General features: G+C 42.1%; 1 protein-coding gene across 7 annotated transcripts in view; it reads left to right on the top strand.

Moving 5' to 3' along the window:
* lyst (lysosomal trafficking regulator) overlaps positions 1–20,100 on the top strand; it is an 85,639-nt gene that overhangs the window by 40,300 nt on the left and 25,239 nt on the right. For 4 of the 7 annotated variants that reach the window (XM_072677463.1, XM_072677461.1, XM_072677460.1 and 1 more), the window contains exons 10-27: positions 2,329–2,567; positions 3,002–3,068; positions 3,545–3,654; positions 4,220–4,589; positions 4,696–4,852; positions 4,995–5,168; positions 6,253–6,416; positions 7,934–8,124; positions 8,503–8,751; positions 9,789–9,962; positions 10,484–10,633; positions 10,859–10,996; positions 11,371–11,569; positions 12,769–12,897; positions 13,860–14,478; positions 15,660–15,840; positions 18,788–18,957; positions 19,151–19,381. In XM_072677463.1, coding sequence (XP_072533564.1) covers positions 2,329–2,567; positions 3,002–3,068; positions 3,545–3,654; positions 4,220–4,589; positions 4,696–4,852; positions 4,995–5,168; positions 6,253–6,416; positions 7,934–8,124; positions 8,503–8,751; positions 9,789–9,962; positions 10,484–10,633; positions 10,859–10,996; positions 11,371–11,569; positions 12,769–12,897; positions 13,860–14,478; positions 15,660–15,840; positions 18,788–18,957; positions 19,151–19,381 — 3,712 coding nt within the window. The remainder of the gene's footprint in view (positions 1–2,328; positions 2,568–3,001; positions 3,069–3,544; positions 3,655–4,219; positions 4,590–4,695; positions 4,853–4,994; positions 5,169–6,252; positions 6,417–7,933; positions 8,125–8,502; positions 8,752–9,788; positions 9,963–10,483; positions 10,634–10,858; positions 10,997–11,370; positions 11,570–12,768; positions 12,898–13,859; positions 14,479–15,659; positions 15,841–18,787; positions 18,958–19,150; positions 19,382–20,100) is intronic. The other 3 variants (XM_072677464.1, XM_072677465.1, XM_072677462.1) reach the window with 1 other exon arrangement.

The following is a 20,100-nucleotide window of genomic DNA, read 5'->3' as shown; positions in this document are numbered from 1 at the left end:
GTAGTAATGTTGTCCATCTGCTACAGCTTACAATAAAACAAATAGCTGTGCCTAAATAGTTATAGGTGCTCACACCCCCATGATACAGGTGTCATGATGCACATATTAGTATCCCAGCATCACTATATAAACGCTCGCTCATCTGTAGTACAATAAATGCCTGATCGAATATCAGTTTACATTTTAGTCAAATCAGAAAATCTATCCCGTGCCAATATTGCTTCAAGCAGATATCGGCCAATACCAGTATGATTATGCCATCATCGCGTGGCTCTAAATTGTGTATTGTGTGTGTGTGTGTGTGTGTGTGTGTGTATATATATATATATATATATATATATATATATATTACCAGTAAGACACAACCATGAAAATACAGGGACTTTTATTCTAACTAGCTGGTCTCAGTCTTGAGAACTAAACTTCTTTAAGAGTTAAGTGTTGTTATAAACATTAGGATCCACTGCTGGGTCCTGGGATAGTACCCTTACAATAGGTTATGTGTATATGTATATTAAGTGCTGCCATCCAACTTGCTGTGTACCGCCTATAAGGTTTGACTGCCAGTGGAATTTGTAACCTGTGTTTGCCCTTAGGATTTCTCCTAGCCTTTCTGGATAGTGGCTTGTGTTAAATTGTATTGTTGTTCAGGTGTTGAAGGTCTTGAAGATTAGTTTCTGGCTGTGTACGTTATAAGCCCCCAGTTGTATCTTTACAGGCTTGTACAAGTGGCAAGTGGGAGTGATTATTCACAGAAGCGCAGAGCAAGTGTGCCATTAATGCGTCATTTATCCGTGTGCCCCCACTGGGAGTAACTAATACAATATGATCAAATTCTCATTTTAAATCATATCTGATTTATTGTTAAATACAGGTGAATTTACATTTAGAATCCTAGAAGTTGGACAGTGAGTAGAAAATGTTCTGTCTATTCATCTGCTCACCTGATCTCAAGTATGAAATGCGGCTAAGCAGGAGAAGGCTCTGGCAGTGTGTGATCCTGATCTGTGGTCACATGGAGGCCGAATCCTCTCTCTCCTTGAGAATGCGGTCATTGTTCCTCTAGGCTATGATGTAAGACCACTGTAGTCCATAGCCTTATGAGCCTAGTCTTGTGACTACTGTTTTTAAACCATCTACACTCTCATCTCACAACATGCATATACGCTAATAGTATATCTGCTCTTCTGTTTTCCTCGGTTGATCGTTTCACTGTTTCTTGCCTTGGCTTCCTGAATTTAAGGCAGAGCAGAGTTTAACAGCTGCGTATTTCTCAGAATTAACATGGATGCCTATGTGACTGAATGCATGTATGACTGAGCGTATGCCTGTGTGTGCTTGTTGGTGTGATACACGGTACAAATATTTGCCTTATATGCTTTATGCAGCAAGACAGATTCTTGGGTCTTGATGTTGGATTATATATATATATATATATATATATATATATATATATATATATATATATATATATATATATATATATATATATATATATATATATTTGTGTGTGTATCAGATATATTACATACTTGCTTTGGAATAAGCCATCTATATATATGAGTAAGAATTAAGAGGGGTAAGACTTTGTTAGTCAACATGTAGGATGTCTGGTCAGGTTCCTAAAAATAGACAAAACAAGTAGCATTTTGTCTGGACTGAAAAGCAATAAGGGAGATATTGATGTAGGTCTGCCAATGTGGCTGTAGCTTGGAAGACTACTCTTGTGCCCTCATGGGATAGGTTAGAGACCGAGAGAGTGCACATGATTCATTGTGTATATACTGTGTCTATGTCCATGTGTGACGGGATTCATTGTCAATAATGTGGTTACTACTGCCAAACATTCTTTAGAAGGGGATTGCAAAATGAATGTTATAAATGTGCAAATGACAAATGTGCAAATTGTGCAAATTTTATACTGAGGTAGGGGCTGTTATTTAAATGAGAATGCAAAGGGCCCTCAAACAGAGCCTTGTGGAACACCATATTGCGCTTTTCTTTACCACACCCCTTTATTTACACTAAGAAATGAAACATGAGATCCAAACCAAGCAAGAAATTGTCTGTTTTAAATGAACATTTTGAAGCCCATCCTTTAATATATCAGCAGTGCCAGAAGGGAGACGTTTCCACAATTCGAGGCAATCACTTAAATTATTAATCACTTTGGCCAGTGTTGACTCAGACGGGTCACAAAATGCAGGCCAGAATAATTAATGTAAATAAATTTCCAAAAATAAAATAAATCAAAATAAAACCTTTTTACTTGAAACAAGAATAGGACAGTGTGACAGAAACATTCTCCAAAATCTTACATGGTTACAGTTTCTGTTCCAGGTGTGAAGGTGGAGGTGGCAGCCTCACTGGGAGAATGTACATTTGGGCCCACAGGTGTGGCCCAGAGCCCTGGCCAAGGCCTGCTGCTCTTCCCAGAGATCTGCCTCATGGAGCTCCAACTGCTAGCCAGCAGCTCACCAGACCTGGATGTGCTGGGCAATGTACTCAACAGCCTGCTGGGAGCTGTGCAAGGCCACCAATGCAACGCAGCAATGATGTACCAACAGGTCTGACTCTCACTGCCTTTTATACTAATGTCACCTTGCTCAAGATGAACAGAAGGGCTAAACAGTTCATTAGGAAATAATGGGTAAATTGGGCAGATTCTGAGAATTATGACCAGTGATTTTAACCATTCTGTATCCAGACTATGTATAGTGGTGAATAGACATTTATGGTCTTTTCACAGACTGTTTCACTTGCTGAAATAGATAACATGTTACCATTACCTCTGGTTCAGCTATGCAGTGGCAATAACCTTGAATAAAATAATGAATTTAATCAGAATTAGGTTTTATTCGGCTAGTAAAATATTTGAATTTTTTTACTGTTAGTAAATTACATTGATTTGAGTTGTTTGAACTGTACAAGTGGGTCAGAAGCTGTAAAGGTTTATAATTAATACTTTGTTAATCAAGTTGCTCTTCTCGTTTGTTTATAGGGTGGTGTGAAAAGCATTCTGACTGGCTTTCAGAGCATTCTCAGCCAATCCGATCCCTCCTATAAAGGTGAGTATCCCTACAGTATTAACACTTTATGCTTACGTTAGCTTTCTGTGCAATGTAAAATATCTAGAAAAGAATGGTAATATGAACTCTGATCACACACAGATCACTCTAAAGGGGATTCTGAGATTGGTCAACACCCTTAATAGCACAAGTTATGATTCATTGAAGTACTAAATTGATTGTGGTTTACACTGATCGCCTGGTTGTGTTGTAACAGTTACTTTACAAATAGGAATGTGCCTATTACAGGTATTTAAAGTACAGGTATAGGGCAGAAAATGATGTAATTTAACTTTCCTTATTAGTCCCATATGTAGCAATGGTGTAGTGTAGTCTGATGTAGTTGGTATACATATGTAGTTGGTATACATATGTTACCCCCCTCCCCCAAAATGGACAGACAGCATAGTTAGAGCTATAGCTCTGATGTACTTTGAGTAGAGTAGTATTGCATTGTGTTTCCTTGTTTTCTGTAGAGTGCCAAACGGTGCTGGTGGAGCTGCTGGTTGCCATGGTGAGCAAAAGGATAACGGCAGAAGAGCTGGCTTTATTGATTGGCCTCTTCCTGGATAAGACTCCTCCCACTGTAAGTGCCAATGTGTTTGCACTTAAAATTAAAAACTTTGCTAAAATTAAAAAAATAGTCAACGTTATAGTATTGGCAAAGGTTTATAGGAGGCTATACAAATTTAAACATGAACAGAGGAATGGGGTGCTTGTGTTGAGTTAAAAGTGTTCAATGCAATGTCAGTAAATGCCAGGTCAAGGGTTGATTATATGTATTATGTTAATTAATAGACAAGATGAAAAGGAAAATGTAAAATTGTCTATATATATATATATATATATCCTACCAGTCATTCATATGTATATTTACTGAATTAACCTGAATCAAAATACATAATACATACATAAATTTCTATAAATATACAGTGAGACTGTATTATCAGACCTTTTGCTTGATCTCTTCAGTGCTGATGTTCCTTTTTCCTAATCTAGGATCTTCTAAATGCTATTTTAGGCTGTCCTAATACCAATACAGAAGTCTTTGTTTGTTTTAAAGTGTCCTCAAATAGCCTTTAGCAGCCTTTTTATTAATATTCTAAAAGTTCTTGCTTTTTTTTTTCCTTTTATAAAAACACATCCACTAGGATATCTTGCTGAATGGCATTCTCCAGATGGTGGAGGCTAATGCAGAAACAGAACCCCTGCACTATCTGTCCTTTCCCATGCCCCTGGGCATTAGTGCCCCGAGCACCGGCTCCTCTGTAGGTCTGAGGACCAATGGGGTGGCTGGAGCCAGAGCAGGGGTAGGCATGCTATGGAGGGGCAAGCAGTCCCCAGGCCGGGGGGAAAGTGATGGGCGACCAGGGCACTTGCGTGCCTCTCCCTGGCATATCGCTCCTCTCCAACTTCCCTTGGTGGGGCAAAATTGCTGGCCACACATGGCCAGTGGCTTCAGCGCCTCATTGTGGATCCGAGCTGTGAAGAATGAGGATGAGGAGGGACAATCACACCGAGGTAAGCAGAACTTTCTGTAATTGCTTGTTTAACTCTACAAGATAGTGAAGACTGTGAAGATGCACATATGATATGATTTTATTTATTTATTTATTTTTCCCCTCAGATGAGGAGGTGATGCGAGTTGATGCAGTCCAGCGTAGTAACTCTCAGTTGGTGGAACGTCAGGGAGAGAAAGGCCTATTGCATGTGCTCTCAATGGGCTCCAAAGCTCTGATGCTACAAGTGTGGGCGGACATCTCTACGGGTGCCTGCACCTTCAGGTAGGAACCATGCCATAATCACACCGTCTTGTGAACTTCAATGCACTGTGTTGTGGTTAATTTACATTCATTTCTAAATTTCTAAATGCAAGTTTGAGTAACTAGCTGTGCTAGTGGGGTAACTCTCGATTTGTGGCTGAAGGATCTGCATTGATCCCAATGACGAGATGAAGGCTGGTCTGCTGGCCCAGACTGAATCTGGTGAGGGAGTTCTAGCCGCAGGCCAGTGGCAGCACCTGGCTCTTACCTACACACAGCAACCTGAAGGCAAGAAGAACATCCATGGCCGTCTGGTACTCTGGGTGTGTGGTATCAAGTAAGTCAACAACAGCACATTCCATGCATTAATTGATAGTCAGTGAATTGTAATTTATATGTAGTATTCCTGCAAAAGCTGGGGCGGTACACAAATTCAGCATTTGCAAAACTATTTATAGGAAACAGAAAAGGAAAATCTATTGTTAAAAAGAAACAAATAAAATATTCTAATATTAATGAAATAATGGTGACCGTCGCTTGATCCTGGTTAATGTTACAGTCTCTTGTTTAGCATTGTAAAACATGCATTTGCTTGCCTATTCAGTTACACTATATGGACAAAAGTAATGGGACACCTGCTCTTTCTTTGTTTCTCCTAAAAAAAGAGGGTATAAAATAGAGTTTACTAAGAGTAACTGTCTCTACTGTCCAGGAACAAAAGCTTTCTCCTAGATTTTAGAGGAGCATTGCTGTGAGTATTTGATTCCATTCAGCAACAGAAGCATTATTGAGGTCAAGATGTTGACCCCCCCCCAAACTCCCTAATTTATTCCTAAGTATTATAAAATAGCACCATCATTCCAGAGCACACAGTTTCACTTCTCCACTGCTTAATGCTTTAACACCAAGCATTAACATTAATGCTTAACACCCCTCTAGCCAGGCCTGGTGCCAATAGGTTCGAGTTTATCTGCGCCAGAGAGTCCTATTCTATTGGCGGTACTTCTCAAAAAAAGGGACTAGACAAGGTGTTTGTGTGCATTTGCACATCTGTGTCAGCAATGGACGCAACTTAAAGTTGCTGAATGCATTCATCAGAAGGGGTGTCCACAAACATTTGGACACAGTGTACTTGCCTATGCAAATTTTGGTAGAGATGGATTATTTACATAATGGCCCTAATTTGCTACGTTTCGGCATCATAAAGGTGAGTGTGAAACTAATTGACTTCATGATAGGTGCTCAGAATACTGCAGAGTGGAATTCCCTGTGTTCAGCTTTTGCTCATGGCTTTGTCACTAAACTTTGTGTAGGATACAGTTTCAGCATTACAAGTTGGTTTGGTTTAGCTAATATTTGTGTAACACAAGCAGCAGTAAACTGAAGTAGGCTACTGTAAACTCCATCTGTGTCTCCACCAGGAAGTGTGAGGTCTCGCTAGACTACACCCTCCCCAGGAAGTCCAGTCTGTCTTCTGATAGTAACAAGACCTTCTGCATGCTGGGCCACTGTTTATCCTCCTCAGAAGAGCTCTCTCGGCCTATGACCCCACGCTTGGACATGGGCACCCTACTCCTGTTTAATGGTAGGACTCCAGAAGTTGCTCATCCACCGTATCTTAATAGAGACTCTGCTGTCCTGGCTTCTGGGAAGACTATACACTAGTTGTTGGAACATTACTGTGAATATTTGATTGCAGTCGGCCACAAGCCGAGCGTAGGTGAGGTGAGGTACTGATGTTGAACGATTAGTTTTGGATCACAAACACCACTCCAGCTTATCCCATAGGTATTAAATGGTGCTATATCACTTCAGACAGCACAGGTCAACACATTAATGCCCCAGTGCTGTATACCCCTCTGCCCAACACCTAGCATTAGGCATGACCTAAAGTTTGTGTGTGACTGCTTCAGAGCATCCCTTTCTGTTGGCAGTGCTTTTCTGCAGCTGAATATCATACCTATCTAAAGCAAGTCAATCCAGTTGTGCTTTGATGGACGTCTAGCTTGTGGAGAACCAACTCAACCTCCCAATGATTATTTGTGAGGTCTGTAGGTCCTCAGTTGGAGTTGTGAAATGTTCCTTTTTTTTGTTTGGGTTGGTTGGTGGTTGTTGACGTGAGAAGTCAGTCACTGTTGGTAGCTGATGTGTGTGTGTGTGTACTCCACATTCCCTCCTTGCAGGGAATGCTACTTAAGAGAATGACTGCCCTGTTGCTGATAATCGCTCATGAATGGCCTCAGTCTGGTCTTTCCTAACCTTGGAAATGTTGTAATGCTGGTTGGGCAGTGAATGTCTCCCTGCATTCTTTCATCATTTCTTTTCCTTTTAGCTTCTGTGGTGCATGTCCGTCCATTCACTTGTTTGACCCGTGTTTGACCTCTAAATTTGATCTCTCCTGCAGACTTTGCAGCAAAAAAACAGCATGTTTGTTTTGTATTTACTGACAAGCAGTTTCCACTTCCAGCATCTATAATATTGCTCACAATATCATATTATACAAAATGAGGGGTTACCTCATGTTCACTTTTCTTACCCAACAATGTAGATGCAACAATAAAGTCAATACTTGACTTCATTTGTGTAGTAATGGTGGCAGTGGTGGCTTAATGGTTAGAGCGTTGGGTTATTAATCACAAGGTTGTGGGATCAAAACCACCTTTGCTGAACTGCCTCTGTTTGTCCCTGTTTGAAAGGTTCTTAACTGTCTTTGGTCAATGGATGCTGTACCATGGCTGACCCTGTGCTCTGACAATGGCTTTCATTGTATAAGCAATTTCAAGTATAATCACATGAAAAGTACTAATGTTTATTGTAGCTCATTTTATATTAAATTCTACCAGTTTTCACAATAAAGAGATAATGGTTCAATATATTATGATTATAAAACTCCCACAGTAAAAAAAAAAAAAAACACTATCATAATCATTATATTTGATTGAAGGTTAACTTTTTTTATGCAGCCTAAAATAGAATGAACCATCTGTCTTTACATTTAAAACTTTTAATGAATAATCTATACTGTGTTTTTGAGAATCGGTACAGTTGCGAAACATAATATCAATATTTTGCCATAATAAGCTGCTTTTTTTGTTGTTTTAGGCTCCAGAATAAACACTGAGGAGGCCTTTTACTTGTACGCCAGTGGCCCTGACCTCACCTCTATCATGCCGTGCAAGTATGGCATGCCCAGTGGGACAATGTCCAAGTACGTTACTCAGGAAGGTCTCCAGTGTGAGCAGATCCGGGAGCTGCTGATGAGGAGTTCAGAAGTAGACACATCACTTCTTACTGTAAGTCTAGAACTACATAGAGGTTGCTGTTTAGGATTTGTGTTGCAGAATAGAGAACAGAGTAGAGAGTGTGCAACTTTATAAGCTCACAACTATCTGAATATTGTCCCTTGCATTCTGATTGGCGAGTCATACATCCATACAGCGTTTCAACTGGAAGAGCTTCGTTTTTATAGCCTCATTTAAATCAGCACTAGCAAACAGCTGCCTTCATCAGCAGCCATCATGCTGGATGCTGAAATCCAGAAAATCTAGGTGATTCTATTATCATGATGATGCAGTACAGGCGAGGCAGAGTAGTATTCACATTCTTATAATATATATTTTTTAATGTTGCTTAATTGTTTCCCTTCTTTCTCTGTGTCTTCTCCCTCTCAGGAGAGTCTAGCAGTTGTGTACTCTCCCAGCTGTCCTTCTGTCTACACCATCTACGAGCCGGTCATCCGTCTGAAGGGTCAAGCCAAGACACCCGTAGTCTCTCAGAGGCCTTTCAGCGCTAAAGAGGTCCAGAGCTCTGTGCTCGAACCAGCCTCGCTCAGAAACCTGCAGGCCTCCCAGCCCTTTGGCCTCCACAGCTGCTTGCATAAAATTGGTGGCACGGGTGCATTCGTCTTCCTTTTTGCTCGGGTAATGTGCTGCACCCCCCACCCCACCCCCTTCAAAAACTAATAAGCATGACTTTGCTTGTGATTAACTTTTGATTGTGTGCCAAATGTTCTTGAGTTGAAAGGCACTTCAGTCTTGGGATAGAAGAGCATTGTGTACACAGCCCCCTCAGTCCAGTGCCCGATTCTGACATGTTACGGTTGATATTAGGAAGGCATTGATACTACTTTTTTTACTTCCATCATTGGTACATGATCCTGAAGTATCTGCCGAGGTGTACCAATGGAGTATCAATACTGAGACCAACTCCATACAACCTAGATACATGTAAAAGGTGCCTATTAATGCTGACATTTATATTGCATACTGCATTTTTATGTGTTTATTTATGTATACATACACACACCAACAACCCACTACATTTATTTCTACGCTCCTTGTCCACTTTATTGGCTCCACATGCCATGTAGGAACACTTTGTAGAGGGTGGGGGGGGGGCATTTGGAGATTTTCCAACACCCCAGCGTCACTGCTAGACTGAGAACAGTCCACCAACCAAAAATAGTTCACCAGCCTTCTGGGACCAATGATGAAGGACCAGAGAATGGCAGACACAAACTGACGCACCACCACATGCTCTAAGGAAGGTCCCCTGCTCTGCCTCACCAGCTAACAGAAATCTGTGCCAGCCAACATTGCTTTAAAAATGATGAGGGGAAAGAACCATCTACCCACCTGAAGAGAGCACGGCACGTTGGACTCCAGCTGCTGATGGCAAAGCAGCATGGCTCGGGATTCTTATGCCTTCATTATACATTCTACATGTGATGTCAAAGCAGCATCCGTGACTTGCAGAAAAATTCAGGCAACCTTGATATTGACAGATTTTCCCGGCCTATAAATACTATGGAAGTAACCTTACAGTGAGTTCTGTAAAGCTGAATTCTGTGTCGCAGAAGGATTGATTTTTACCTAGATGCTCATACAGTAGATAACAAATGCTTAAACCTGTTTATGGAGGAAAATTGCTCTTTCTCTTTCACTTCCGTCTGACTCAGGTGGTGGAGTTGAGTGATAATGAGAGGACTCAGGCTCTGGCTCTACGGGTGCTGCTGTCACTGGTGAAGTACAATCAGCATCGCACACATGAGATGGAGTGTTACCACGGCTACTCTATGATCCACCAGGTCCTCATCAAGACCAAGTGCATTGTAGGATACCATGTCCTTAAGGTGAGCAGGGGTGTTCATTCCTTGTACCCAGTCAAAAGATGCACATCTACAAGAGCTGTCATGCATTAAACAGTGCAGCCTGCTGGTTATGTGTTTAAATGCAGGCAATCCGTTCAGTCAGTGTACCCAGACGTTAGGTTAGAAAACCTCAGTGGTATCTATCTCTTTAATTACATCTCTTCTGAATCATCAACACTAGGAGGGTGAAGACAAGCACATGTCTCTCTCCTTTTCGGACTGGCGCTGATACAGCATTACTAGGTAGCCAGCACACTGGCACACTCTCGTGCTCCGGCTGCTCATGGCATGCAGCATGACCCGGGCTTCGAACCACAAACCATTGATCTTAGTTGGCCCCCTTTTTTGACATTTTGACATAATGTGAATCTGTACGCATAATGTGAAGCAAGAAAAATATCAACACGAGTTTTGTGAAGTTCTTCACCTATCTCTCATATGAAATGATGATATATATATATATATATATATATATATATATTTTATTTTTTTTGCCTCTACAGACTCTGCTGGATGGCTGCTGCAGTGGCTCAGTCCTGACAGTAGGCGAGGATGGCCAGTGGCATCTAGATACTGAATCCACTGCTGTGGTTCAGGACCTCAGACTGCTCTCTGAAATCCTGCTGGACTGGAAGATTTGGGCCAAAGCTCAGGTTCGCATGCATATATCAGAACTTATGTTTGACATACTCCTATACACCTGCTAGTATATGTGTGGTTATATGACAAAAGCAGTAGAATAGAAAAGTGCTATCCACTGGGTCCATACTCTACTGCACAATAAGCTGCTTTCTCTGTTTATTTGCTGAACTGGCTACTTCCCTACACAAGAGCACACTTTTAATACTTTTTGTTTTTGTGTTTCTTATCTCTGGCAGAGTGGAGTCTGGGAGACTCTACTGGCTGCTCTGGAGATCCTTATCAGGGTGCACCATCCACAGCAAACGTTCAACATCCGGCAGCTCCTCAAAGCTCAGGTCGTGCACCGCTTCCTGCTTACCTGCCAGGTGCTGCAGGTGAGATGCATGATTATTTTTTGCTTGCAGGTCCAGGTGGGCGATTTGCTGTAGCTTCTCAGGTGTTAGAGTTACACGTATGGTTGTGTTTATATGCAGAAATAGTCCTTGCTATTGTGCTATGCCAAGAATTCACCACTGGACGCTTAAAATGTCCTTAATAATAAGCACAAGCTTATGTTGATTCTTGACATTGGTCAGACTGTCTTTGCCAATGATGCAAACATTCATGTCCAAGGCAGCAGACAGTGGAAATTAGTTAGGGCACTAGTCTAGGATTTTTTTCAACATCATAAGATTGTTGAGAGATTACTGACCTACTCTTGTTCTTGTACCTCACTTTCTTGATCGCTGTCCTTCATCCCTCATTGCAGGAGAATCGAGATGAGCACCTCACCTCTATCCCACAAGAAGTTTGCCTCTCCTTTGTCAAAATCATCCAGGAGGTGTTGGGCTCACCCCCCGACCTGGACCTGCTGCGGCTACTCTATAACTTCCTTCTGGCTGTACACCCTCCTACAAACACATATGTGTGCCACACCCCCTCCAGCTTCTACTTCTCTCTGCACATTGGTGAGTGGCCTCATGTGTAGACCGATAGAGAGGGATAGATGTGTAAAGACCCCCATATTAAACTTGTATTCCCCTTAAACACTTGGGGGGGCAAAATGTGCCAATGTAATAAATCAATATAAAGGAAATTTAGAATAAAATAATTCTGTGTTAATTAAACACATTCCGTTACAAATAGAACATTCAATTACAATTTTCCTACCTTGGATAGAAACATGAAGGGGACAAAAATATTGGGACACCAACTCATTCATTGTTTCTTTTACAAGAAAGGGTTTTAAACCATTTGCTATGAGCATTTGATTGCATTCAACAGCAAGAGCATTAGTGAGGTCAAAATATTGGATGATCACCTCCCTAACTTCTCCACAACCCAATGCTGGGAGGCTTTATACCCCTCTAGCCCACGCCTGGCATTAGTGTATGGTGCCAATAGGTTCTTGTCCTATTCTGTCAGGTCCTCTTCTATTGGCAGTACTTCTCTACAGGGTCTAGACAAGCTGTTTGTGCGTTTGCATCATGTGCAGCACATCAGGTTAGAACACACTTTGAGGTTCCCGGAGAAGCCTGTCCTATTTACACACAGCCATTTAGTTTGGTTTGCTCTTTATTTTTGACATGAGTGGGATCACCAGATCCAAGGAGCTTTCTGAGGCCTTCAGAAATTAGAAATTAGCCGTTCCACTGTCCGCAAAATAGTGTACACTTAATAGAAAGTTTAATACTGCCAGCATGGCCAGATCAGGCCGCCATAGCAAGTCCAGCACAAGAGCAGACCAGTAAGAAGAAGTCTCCTGCAATCCTAAAATGTCATCACCGGACCTGCAAGTAGGGTTCACCACAGTTGATGTCAAAGTACAGCATCAACCATCAGAAAGAGACTGAACACGTTTGGGGAAACCCTTGCTGTCATAAATGGAAAGAATTGAGGTTTGCCAGAGAACACCTAGGCAAAGACCGGGACTTTGGACGCATTAAAACTTGTCCTGATCCATCTCTCCATACTGTTTAAATGGAGATTACATGTCCATATGTTTAAGACATAGGTTTGTTTGTTAGATTTCCATTGCTGTAAACGTCTAAAGAGATGCTATATTGAACGGTGTGAATAGGAAAATAAGTTCTTAGATTAAATATGGATGACCAAAAATATGACAAAGCATCACTTTAATGATTAATGTCATTTGTGTGTTTTTCAGACGGCAAGCTATACCAGGAGAAGGTTCAGTCCATGATGTACCTGCGCCATTCCAGCAGCGGTGGAAAGTCTGCATGCAGCTCAGTACTCTCTCTCTCGCCAACTCCCTTCACCGAGATACGGCCTGAAGGTATTGCAAGTCACCGCAACGCCTTCACTCACATCCATTTCATCATAGCAGCAAGGCTAGGATAAAACAGCCAGTTAAGCTAGTTAAGAACGACACTAATGTTGCTAGAAAGAAGGCATCATTTGCCAAATTTATATAAACCATTTTCTGACATTTAGAGATCCATAACTGGGATCATCAGTTAGATCAGGTGAGAAACTCTTTCTCCAACATATTTGGGTCAGTAATATTGCATTGCGCAGAATCTATAAATAAGGGTGATGCACTAAATACTGTCCTACTATGACAATTATTAATCAATACAAGAGGAATTCATATTTTCCTAATTATCCATCCTCTCATGCCATACTGTTTTTTTTTTTTTTGTTTGTTTTAAACATGAACACAAGCCTTTTTATCTGTAAAGTAATTCACACACATGCTGTTTGATGTATTCTTGTTAATATTTAAGTCACTTATTAGCCCTTTTATACCTATAAGCCAAACTATGCCTTGTGCACCCCAAGAGGTTAAAAAATCAACAGACAACACCACTACCTGCAGTGAGCTACCACACCATGTGGGAGACTGGGGTTCAATTCCCAATGTGGTTGACTATGCTGTGCTACACCAATAAGAGTCCTTGGGCAAGACTCCTAACACTACATTGGCCCATGGTAAATGTAATAAATGTAGTATTTATGTTTGTGTAGCAGCTGTTGCTGTTAGATGCGACTGTATCCTTTCACACTCTCCTCCTTCCTGCATTCTGCATGCCTTTTATCTGCCCCCCAGTAAAATGCTTTTTTTCAATAATGCAGAGAATGTGAATGTGATATATATTATTTACACATTTCTGTAAAACACTGTTAGCGTCATATCAAAACTCCATATTTAACAACAGAGCTCTTCTTGCATTACACAAAGTTTATTGGCCATCCTAATGGTGTAATGGTGTTAAAAAAAAATATCTGTCCCCACAGTGCACCAGCCTCCTTCTCCAGAGCATGGAGGCGATGACCTCTCCTTGCTTCCTCCCAGCTCCACTCCTTCTCCTTACTCCTCCCCGGCCCTCGTGACCCGTCAGGTTCGAAGCGCCTCAGCCAGTCGGCCGGAGCCAGATGAGGGTGCATCCCTGGCTACCCAGCAGGTCCTGGGCAGCACAGAGACACTGAAGAGGGGTGAAGATGAGCACCTCCTCAGCAGCTGTGAGTCAGCCAAGACAATCTGCGAGTCTGAGGACGTGGACAAGGTGGAGGAGGCCCCTCGTACCCCTTCCATCAGCATGGAAGAGGAGCAGGAGGCTCCAGCGGACAGCTCGGTAGAGGGCAGCGCCATCACAGAATCGGAGGAGCGCATACACTTGGCTGGAGAGGAAGCACCACGCAGGCCAGACAGCCTGAAAGGCATCCAGTCCTTTCAGAGAAGCCAGAGCGACCTGGCCAGCCTGGGTCTGGCTTTTCCCGCGCAGAACGGCTCTCTGGCAATCGCCCGCTGGCCCAGTGTGGCTGACCGTGCTGCTCCATCGGATGACTGGGACAGCTACACCTACTCACCAGGCTATGAGAGGGCACACAGCAAGACTGATTCCACTAGTGACAGGTAGGAGGCACTTTAACACTTCTTTTCTTTAAATGCTCCATTCTGACTGCCTCAGAAAATACAGGATTTGTGCCCTGCAGGGGTGTGTGATGTATTGGCTGCCAGCATTTTTTAACAGATAAATCAGGAAACTTCTGTTGCTACTGTTTATTGCAATTTAACATTATGTACAGTACTTATTTATAAATAAACAAATAATGATTTTACATCACTGTTTTCATTAAAACCTCTCCAGATCTCTCTTCTCGAGAGTTTAATTTTAAATAGCCATCATCCTGTTTTGGTAAGTCAGTGCTTAATGATGGTAAATCAGGTGGAGCTGGTGGTGGTGGAGGGTGGAACTAAGCTAGGAGTTAGTAGAAACTGTTGCTGAGATTGCTGAGAGAAATGCTTGTAAATGTCAAGTTAAATTTATTTGTATAGCTTTTTACAACTCTTTTGGTTGGTGTGGCGCAACAGATAAAACCACTAGCTGCCAGTGAGCTAATACACCATGTGGGAGGCCAGGGTTCGATTCCCAGTCTGGGTGACTATGCTGCACTACACCAATAAGAGTGTAGTGTGTTTTGTGTAGAGTGTAAGTGTCTTTCTTTCTCTCTCTCTCTCTCTCTCTCTCTCTCTCTCTCTCTCTCTTTCTTTCTCTCTCTCTTTCTTTCTCTCTCTCTCTCTTTCTCTCTTTCTTTCTATATCTCTCTTTCTTTCTCTTTCTCTCTTTCTTTCTCTCTTTCTTTCTCTCTCTCTCTCTCTTTCTCTTTCTTTCTCTCTCTCTCTCTCTCTTTCTCTCTCTTTCTGTCTTCCTTTCTTTCTCTCTCTCTCTCTCTCTCTCTCTCTCTCTCTCTCTCTCTCTCTCTTTTTATTGCTGCAGTATCACATTCCGTTGTTTTTAGTAATGCAGTGTTCCTGTACCATCTTCACAAGCTACATCTACAAGAAGAGATTTTGGGAGCTGTCCCAAATTAGTGTGGAGTGCAGACTTGCTCTGGGGGCATATTGTACTGTCTGCACATACCAAAATAAGCACTTATAGGAGTCCATCAGGATACTACGTCAAGACTGTGTTGAATTCATTCATTCACTATGTGTCCACAAACATTTGTGTATATAGTTTTTTTCTAGCACAGAAGGATTGATGTAAAATCTGGTCCAAATCCCTTAATTGCTTAATCGTGCTCTTTTTCCAGGTCTGGTACAGAGGACTGCTTGGTACTGATCTGCTGTGGGCTGTATGATCTACTGAGAGGCGTCCTGCTCTTGCTGCCAGACCTAATGCTGGAGGAGGTGATGGACAAACTGATCCAGCCTGAGGCCCTCATCGTTCTGGTCAACCACTCCTCATCCCTTATACAACAAGGGGTCATAAAGGTCAGCTCACCATGCTGCTCAGATTATTTATGTTTGCCTCCCAGACAGCTTTTCCCTTCAACATCAATGCTTTAAGACGGTCTTCTTAGATTTGGTAACCTGCTTATAGACTTGATATTCCTCACAGAAGTCTTCCTGTAACAGCCCTCCTTCTCCCATGTGTGTTTGTTATGCAGCTTTTCCAGTTTTCCCCAGAACAGTACTTGCTTTTTCAAAGTTGGTGCTAATGTAGGCATCAAACCTGCTGTCACAGAATGGCCATATGCGTTTGCTTCAGTCTACCCCTGTTAGTGATCAGTAGTTGGAAAACTGTGGATGTGGGACTGAAAACACCTCACTTTTTTATTAATAATGAAAAAACAAGCTAAGGCACTCAAGGCTCTTTGAATCATTCCCTTTGTAACATCTACATAGCCCTCCAGACCTCCATGTTTTGAGCTGATATGAATGATGCGTGTAATCCTGAATATGAATATTCATGTTCAGCTTAATGAAATATTGTTTATCCCTACAACATCTAGATTTAATAGTAAAACTAACATAAAAACAGTTAGTTATTGCTACCTACACATTTATTTCATTTAAGCTATGGCACTGACGTTTTGACTGTAATGCTGGTTGCAGTACAGCACATACACTGTGTGGATAAAAGGAGTTTATCCTGCTTTTGTTGGAGTGACTGTCTCTACTGTACAGGAAAGAGAAATAACATAGCCTCTGCCTTTGAAACACAAACGCCAGTAATTTGCTAAATGGCACTTGAACTTTTAGCTGAAGGTGATTTCTGTGGCAGAAGAGTCAAGCTAACACAGAAAAGAGCTCTTTAAAGAGTGGTGGTGGATCTGTGCTGTGGTGGAGTGACCTCTGCGAGGAGGCCTAGAGTGTCTCGTGGTTGAATTCTCAGTGAGGGCAATAATCCAAACCATGCTACCAAATCCCCTGACAACAGAATCAATATCCGTAGCCACCTCAGTTCCCTGCCACACTCTCTATTCAGCTTCTCTGAAAACCTGTGGGATGAGCCAAGAGTTCACAAGATCCTTTATACACTGTATGTCCAAATGTTTGTGGACACCCCTTCTTCTAATTGCTGACACAGCTGTTCAAATGAACACACAATACTAGATATTGTAGAATAGAATAGGACCAGAATCTGGACCAGATTAACATGAATTGTGTTCTTTAGAATGATTCAACCAGATGGTCAACCAGCATCCTGACCTCACTAGCTCCCTTGTTGCTGAATGAAGTCATGCAAGTCCTTACAACAGTAAAGACAGTTACTCCAACAAAAGCCGGATACAATTAAGTGTGGTTGAGGATGAGCGATTGTATAAACCGTTTGTGCACTCTGTGGCGGGGACTCGGCTGTTTGTTTTTAGAAGTGGCCTGTTTCAAATCAGAGCTTATCCCACTGTGTGGATTGATACAATACCTTTTGCATATTCTCTGTCTATCTCCCTCTTTTGGTATGCAAATTCCTTCTGCAAGAACCATGGCCGCTTCTTTCTGCTTGTGCGAAGAGGATCCTCCAGTGGGGCCACTGCATGAATGTCTGGGTTTTATTGCTTGAATGGCAATACAGCCACACTTCATGCATGAAATTGTCAGGACAGCCTCAGTTACCCTGTGCTGAGGGTCTACCAGCTAGGGGTGGGGGAAGGGGGGTGGCGGGCTTACTGACCTGTTTGGATTTGCCTCTTACAATGTTTGTAAGAGGCTATTCTGCAGAGATGGCACAATGCCCCCACCCCCCGCACCCCCAATAACTGCCAAAACTAATCCGATGCTTATGGCTAGAGTTGCAATATTCTGGGAAATGGTTAATTGTGGGAATTAATAGGAATAAAATGGGAATATTCTGAGCTAAAGGTGAGAAACTTACATATAGTTGGTAGAAAATGGACTGAAGCATAATCTTGGCTAAAATAATTATATATGATACCAAAACAGTTAAATACCAAAGGTGCTCCTCAATCCCAGGCACATATCACATTACACACTGAAGGGCTATTGAGACCACACCCCCTGCATTCACTGTTCATTCCTACATCACATGTACAGCATATGTCTAGATGATTTCTAGAAACCTGACACTCACCACTAGCTTGTGGGAAAATACATGTTATTTGATTTTATGTTAATAATGAATAATTAATAAGTATTAATTTATGGTTCCAGAAACCTGTTGAGGCAAAAAATATAGGTAGCTAGCCTGTGGTAGCCATTTTGGAATATGGAAATTTCCACCCCTTTGCAACCCTATCTATGGCTAATATTTTCTAGTTATTATACTAAATGAATAGACTTATCAGATTTTGTATGGGGTGGAAATTCTAGTAATACGTCAAAAAACAATAAATATTGAAACCTGAATTTATCGGCCGCTTTCAAATGACCCGTCTCTGACTTATGACTCGACCCGTCAACTTTCAGGGGCAGCCCTAATATTATTTATGTCTTCTGTAAATAACTTGATAAATGTGGATCATTTCACTGTGAGAGTTTGTTGTCTGTAGTAGTCACCGTTGGAAATGACTGGGGGATATTTCACCGCTACTGGATTTAGCCGACTGAGCTCTGCAGAGAGAACACGCCATTAGAGGTGTATTCGCTGAAAATAGTAATTAGCTGGGGAGTTGCTTTCGTCTACCAAGATGCGTTCATTTGCATTTTTGCAGCATACAATGAGAAGATGGTCCACCAGATATATGCTATTTCTGTACCTGTACACGTGTTGTCCATGCTTAGCTTCTAGGATACTGCAGTGTTCCTGCAGGAGATTGCTGACTGATATGAATTTCTCAGCCGTCAATGAGCCACATCATCCCAGGAACGTTAGATGGCATAATCCATCCATCCAAAGGCCTCACTGTATGAAGTTCATGGAGTTCATTGCAATTGTGTTTCCTCACTTCATTATTGTATCTTCTCGTTACACACACAGCTGCTGGATGCATACTTCAGCCGAGCCCAGAAGGAGCAGAAGGAAAAATTTCTGAGGAACCATGGATTTTCTCTACTGGCCAACCAGCTGTACCTACACCAGGGCACTCAGGGCGTGTTGGAGTGTTTTCTCGAGATGCTCTTCGGTCGACCTGTGAGCCTAGAGGAGGAGTAAGTATCCAGACTTCATCTCGATGTGCGTTTATTGATCATGCAGTGACCTAAAGATTCTCAACCCATCAGACACTCACATTAAATCAGGTTCTGTGTCTATTTATTTTTGCTATTTTTAGAGGCATCATTAATCATAATACTCTGCTAATTTTAGGTGATTGAAACCTTTTCTATTTCCCTCTCTATCTAGTCTTGACCTGGAGGACATGGAGAGCATTTCTCCGTTCAGGAAGCGATCTGTGGTGCCCATGCTGGGGCTGCTGGAGAACTCTCTGTACGAGAACTCACTGGTCCACAATGCCATGTGTGTACTGCTGCAGCTTCTGAACACCTGCCCCAAGCTGGCTGACATCCTGCTGGACCACGGCCTACTCTATGTGCTCATCAACACACTGTCCACCCTCAATGGCCTGGAGAATGGGTAAGGCACTTGCGTCACAGTAAGCATTGTCAGAGCAACACCAGCAGCCTTTTAGCCCCGTCTCCTTCCCCAGCCTTCTCTTTCCCAAACTCCTTTCACACTCCGTTGTGAAGTAATCATAGGCAGATCATTTCACGGAAAGGTCTTTTTTTTACTCTACCCAAACATTGCCCTGCACATTTTGATGAGTTTTCTGCTTTAAAATGTCCCTAGCCACATTCAATGACCATATTAACAGCTGTAGTTAGCCTACCGCTTCCGCCTCTTCTCGTCCCTGTTTCGGCCAGTTGGCTCACCCAGCTGGGTGGACTGTAGCAGGCCTACACGCCAGTCTTCATGCAGTCCTACTGAAAAAAAGGGATTTGGCTGATTTCTCAGTTACGGCAGGGTCTGGCAATGGTACACATTAATTGAATGTAAGGGGAAGCAGGGAAAATTCTGTAATGTGCAATGCAGTGTGCCATGGCCGGTGTTAGAAAGCGCTTTTCCAGCTAAAGGTGAATGCAGAAGCGTTACGTGCACACAGCACACTGAGGACATGCTGAATGTTTTTAAGCCGGGCCCGGCCGGGACCTTTTTTTATTTTTTTATTTTTTTTTTTTTAAGATTTGCTGGCAGACATACATTATTTTGATGTAAAGTCATACACAGTGTTTTTGGTACTTTTTCGGGAATGTTGCTGCCGTTGCTCTTTAAAGAACACTTAGCAATTACATATT

Source organism: Salminus brasiliensis, chromosome 4 (genome assembly GCF_030463535.1).
Source record: "Salminus brasiliensis chromosome 4, fSalBra1.hap2, whole genome shotgun sequence".
Taxonomy (NCBI): domain Eukaryota; kingdom Metazoa; phylum Chordata; class Actinopteri; order Characiformes; family Bryconidae; genus Salminus; species Salminus brasiliensis.
The sequence above is the reverse complement of the archived record's forward strand: the minus strand, read 5'-3'. Positions and strand labels throughout refer to the sequence as shown.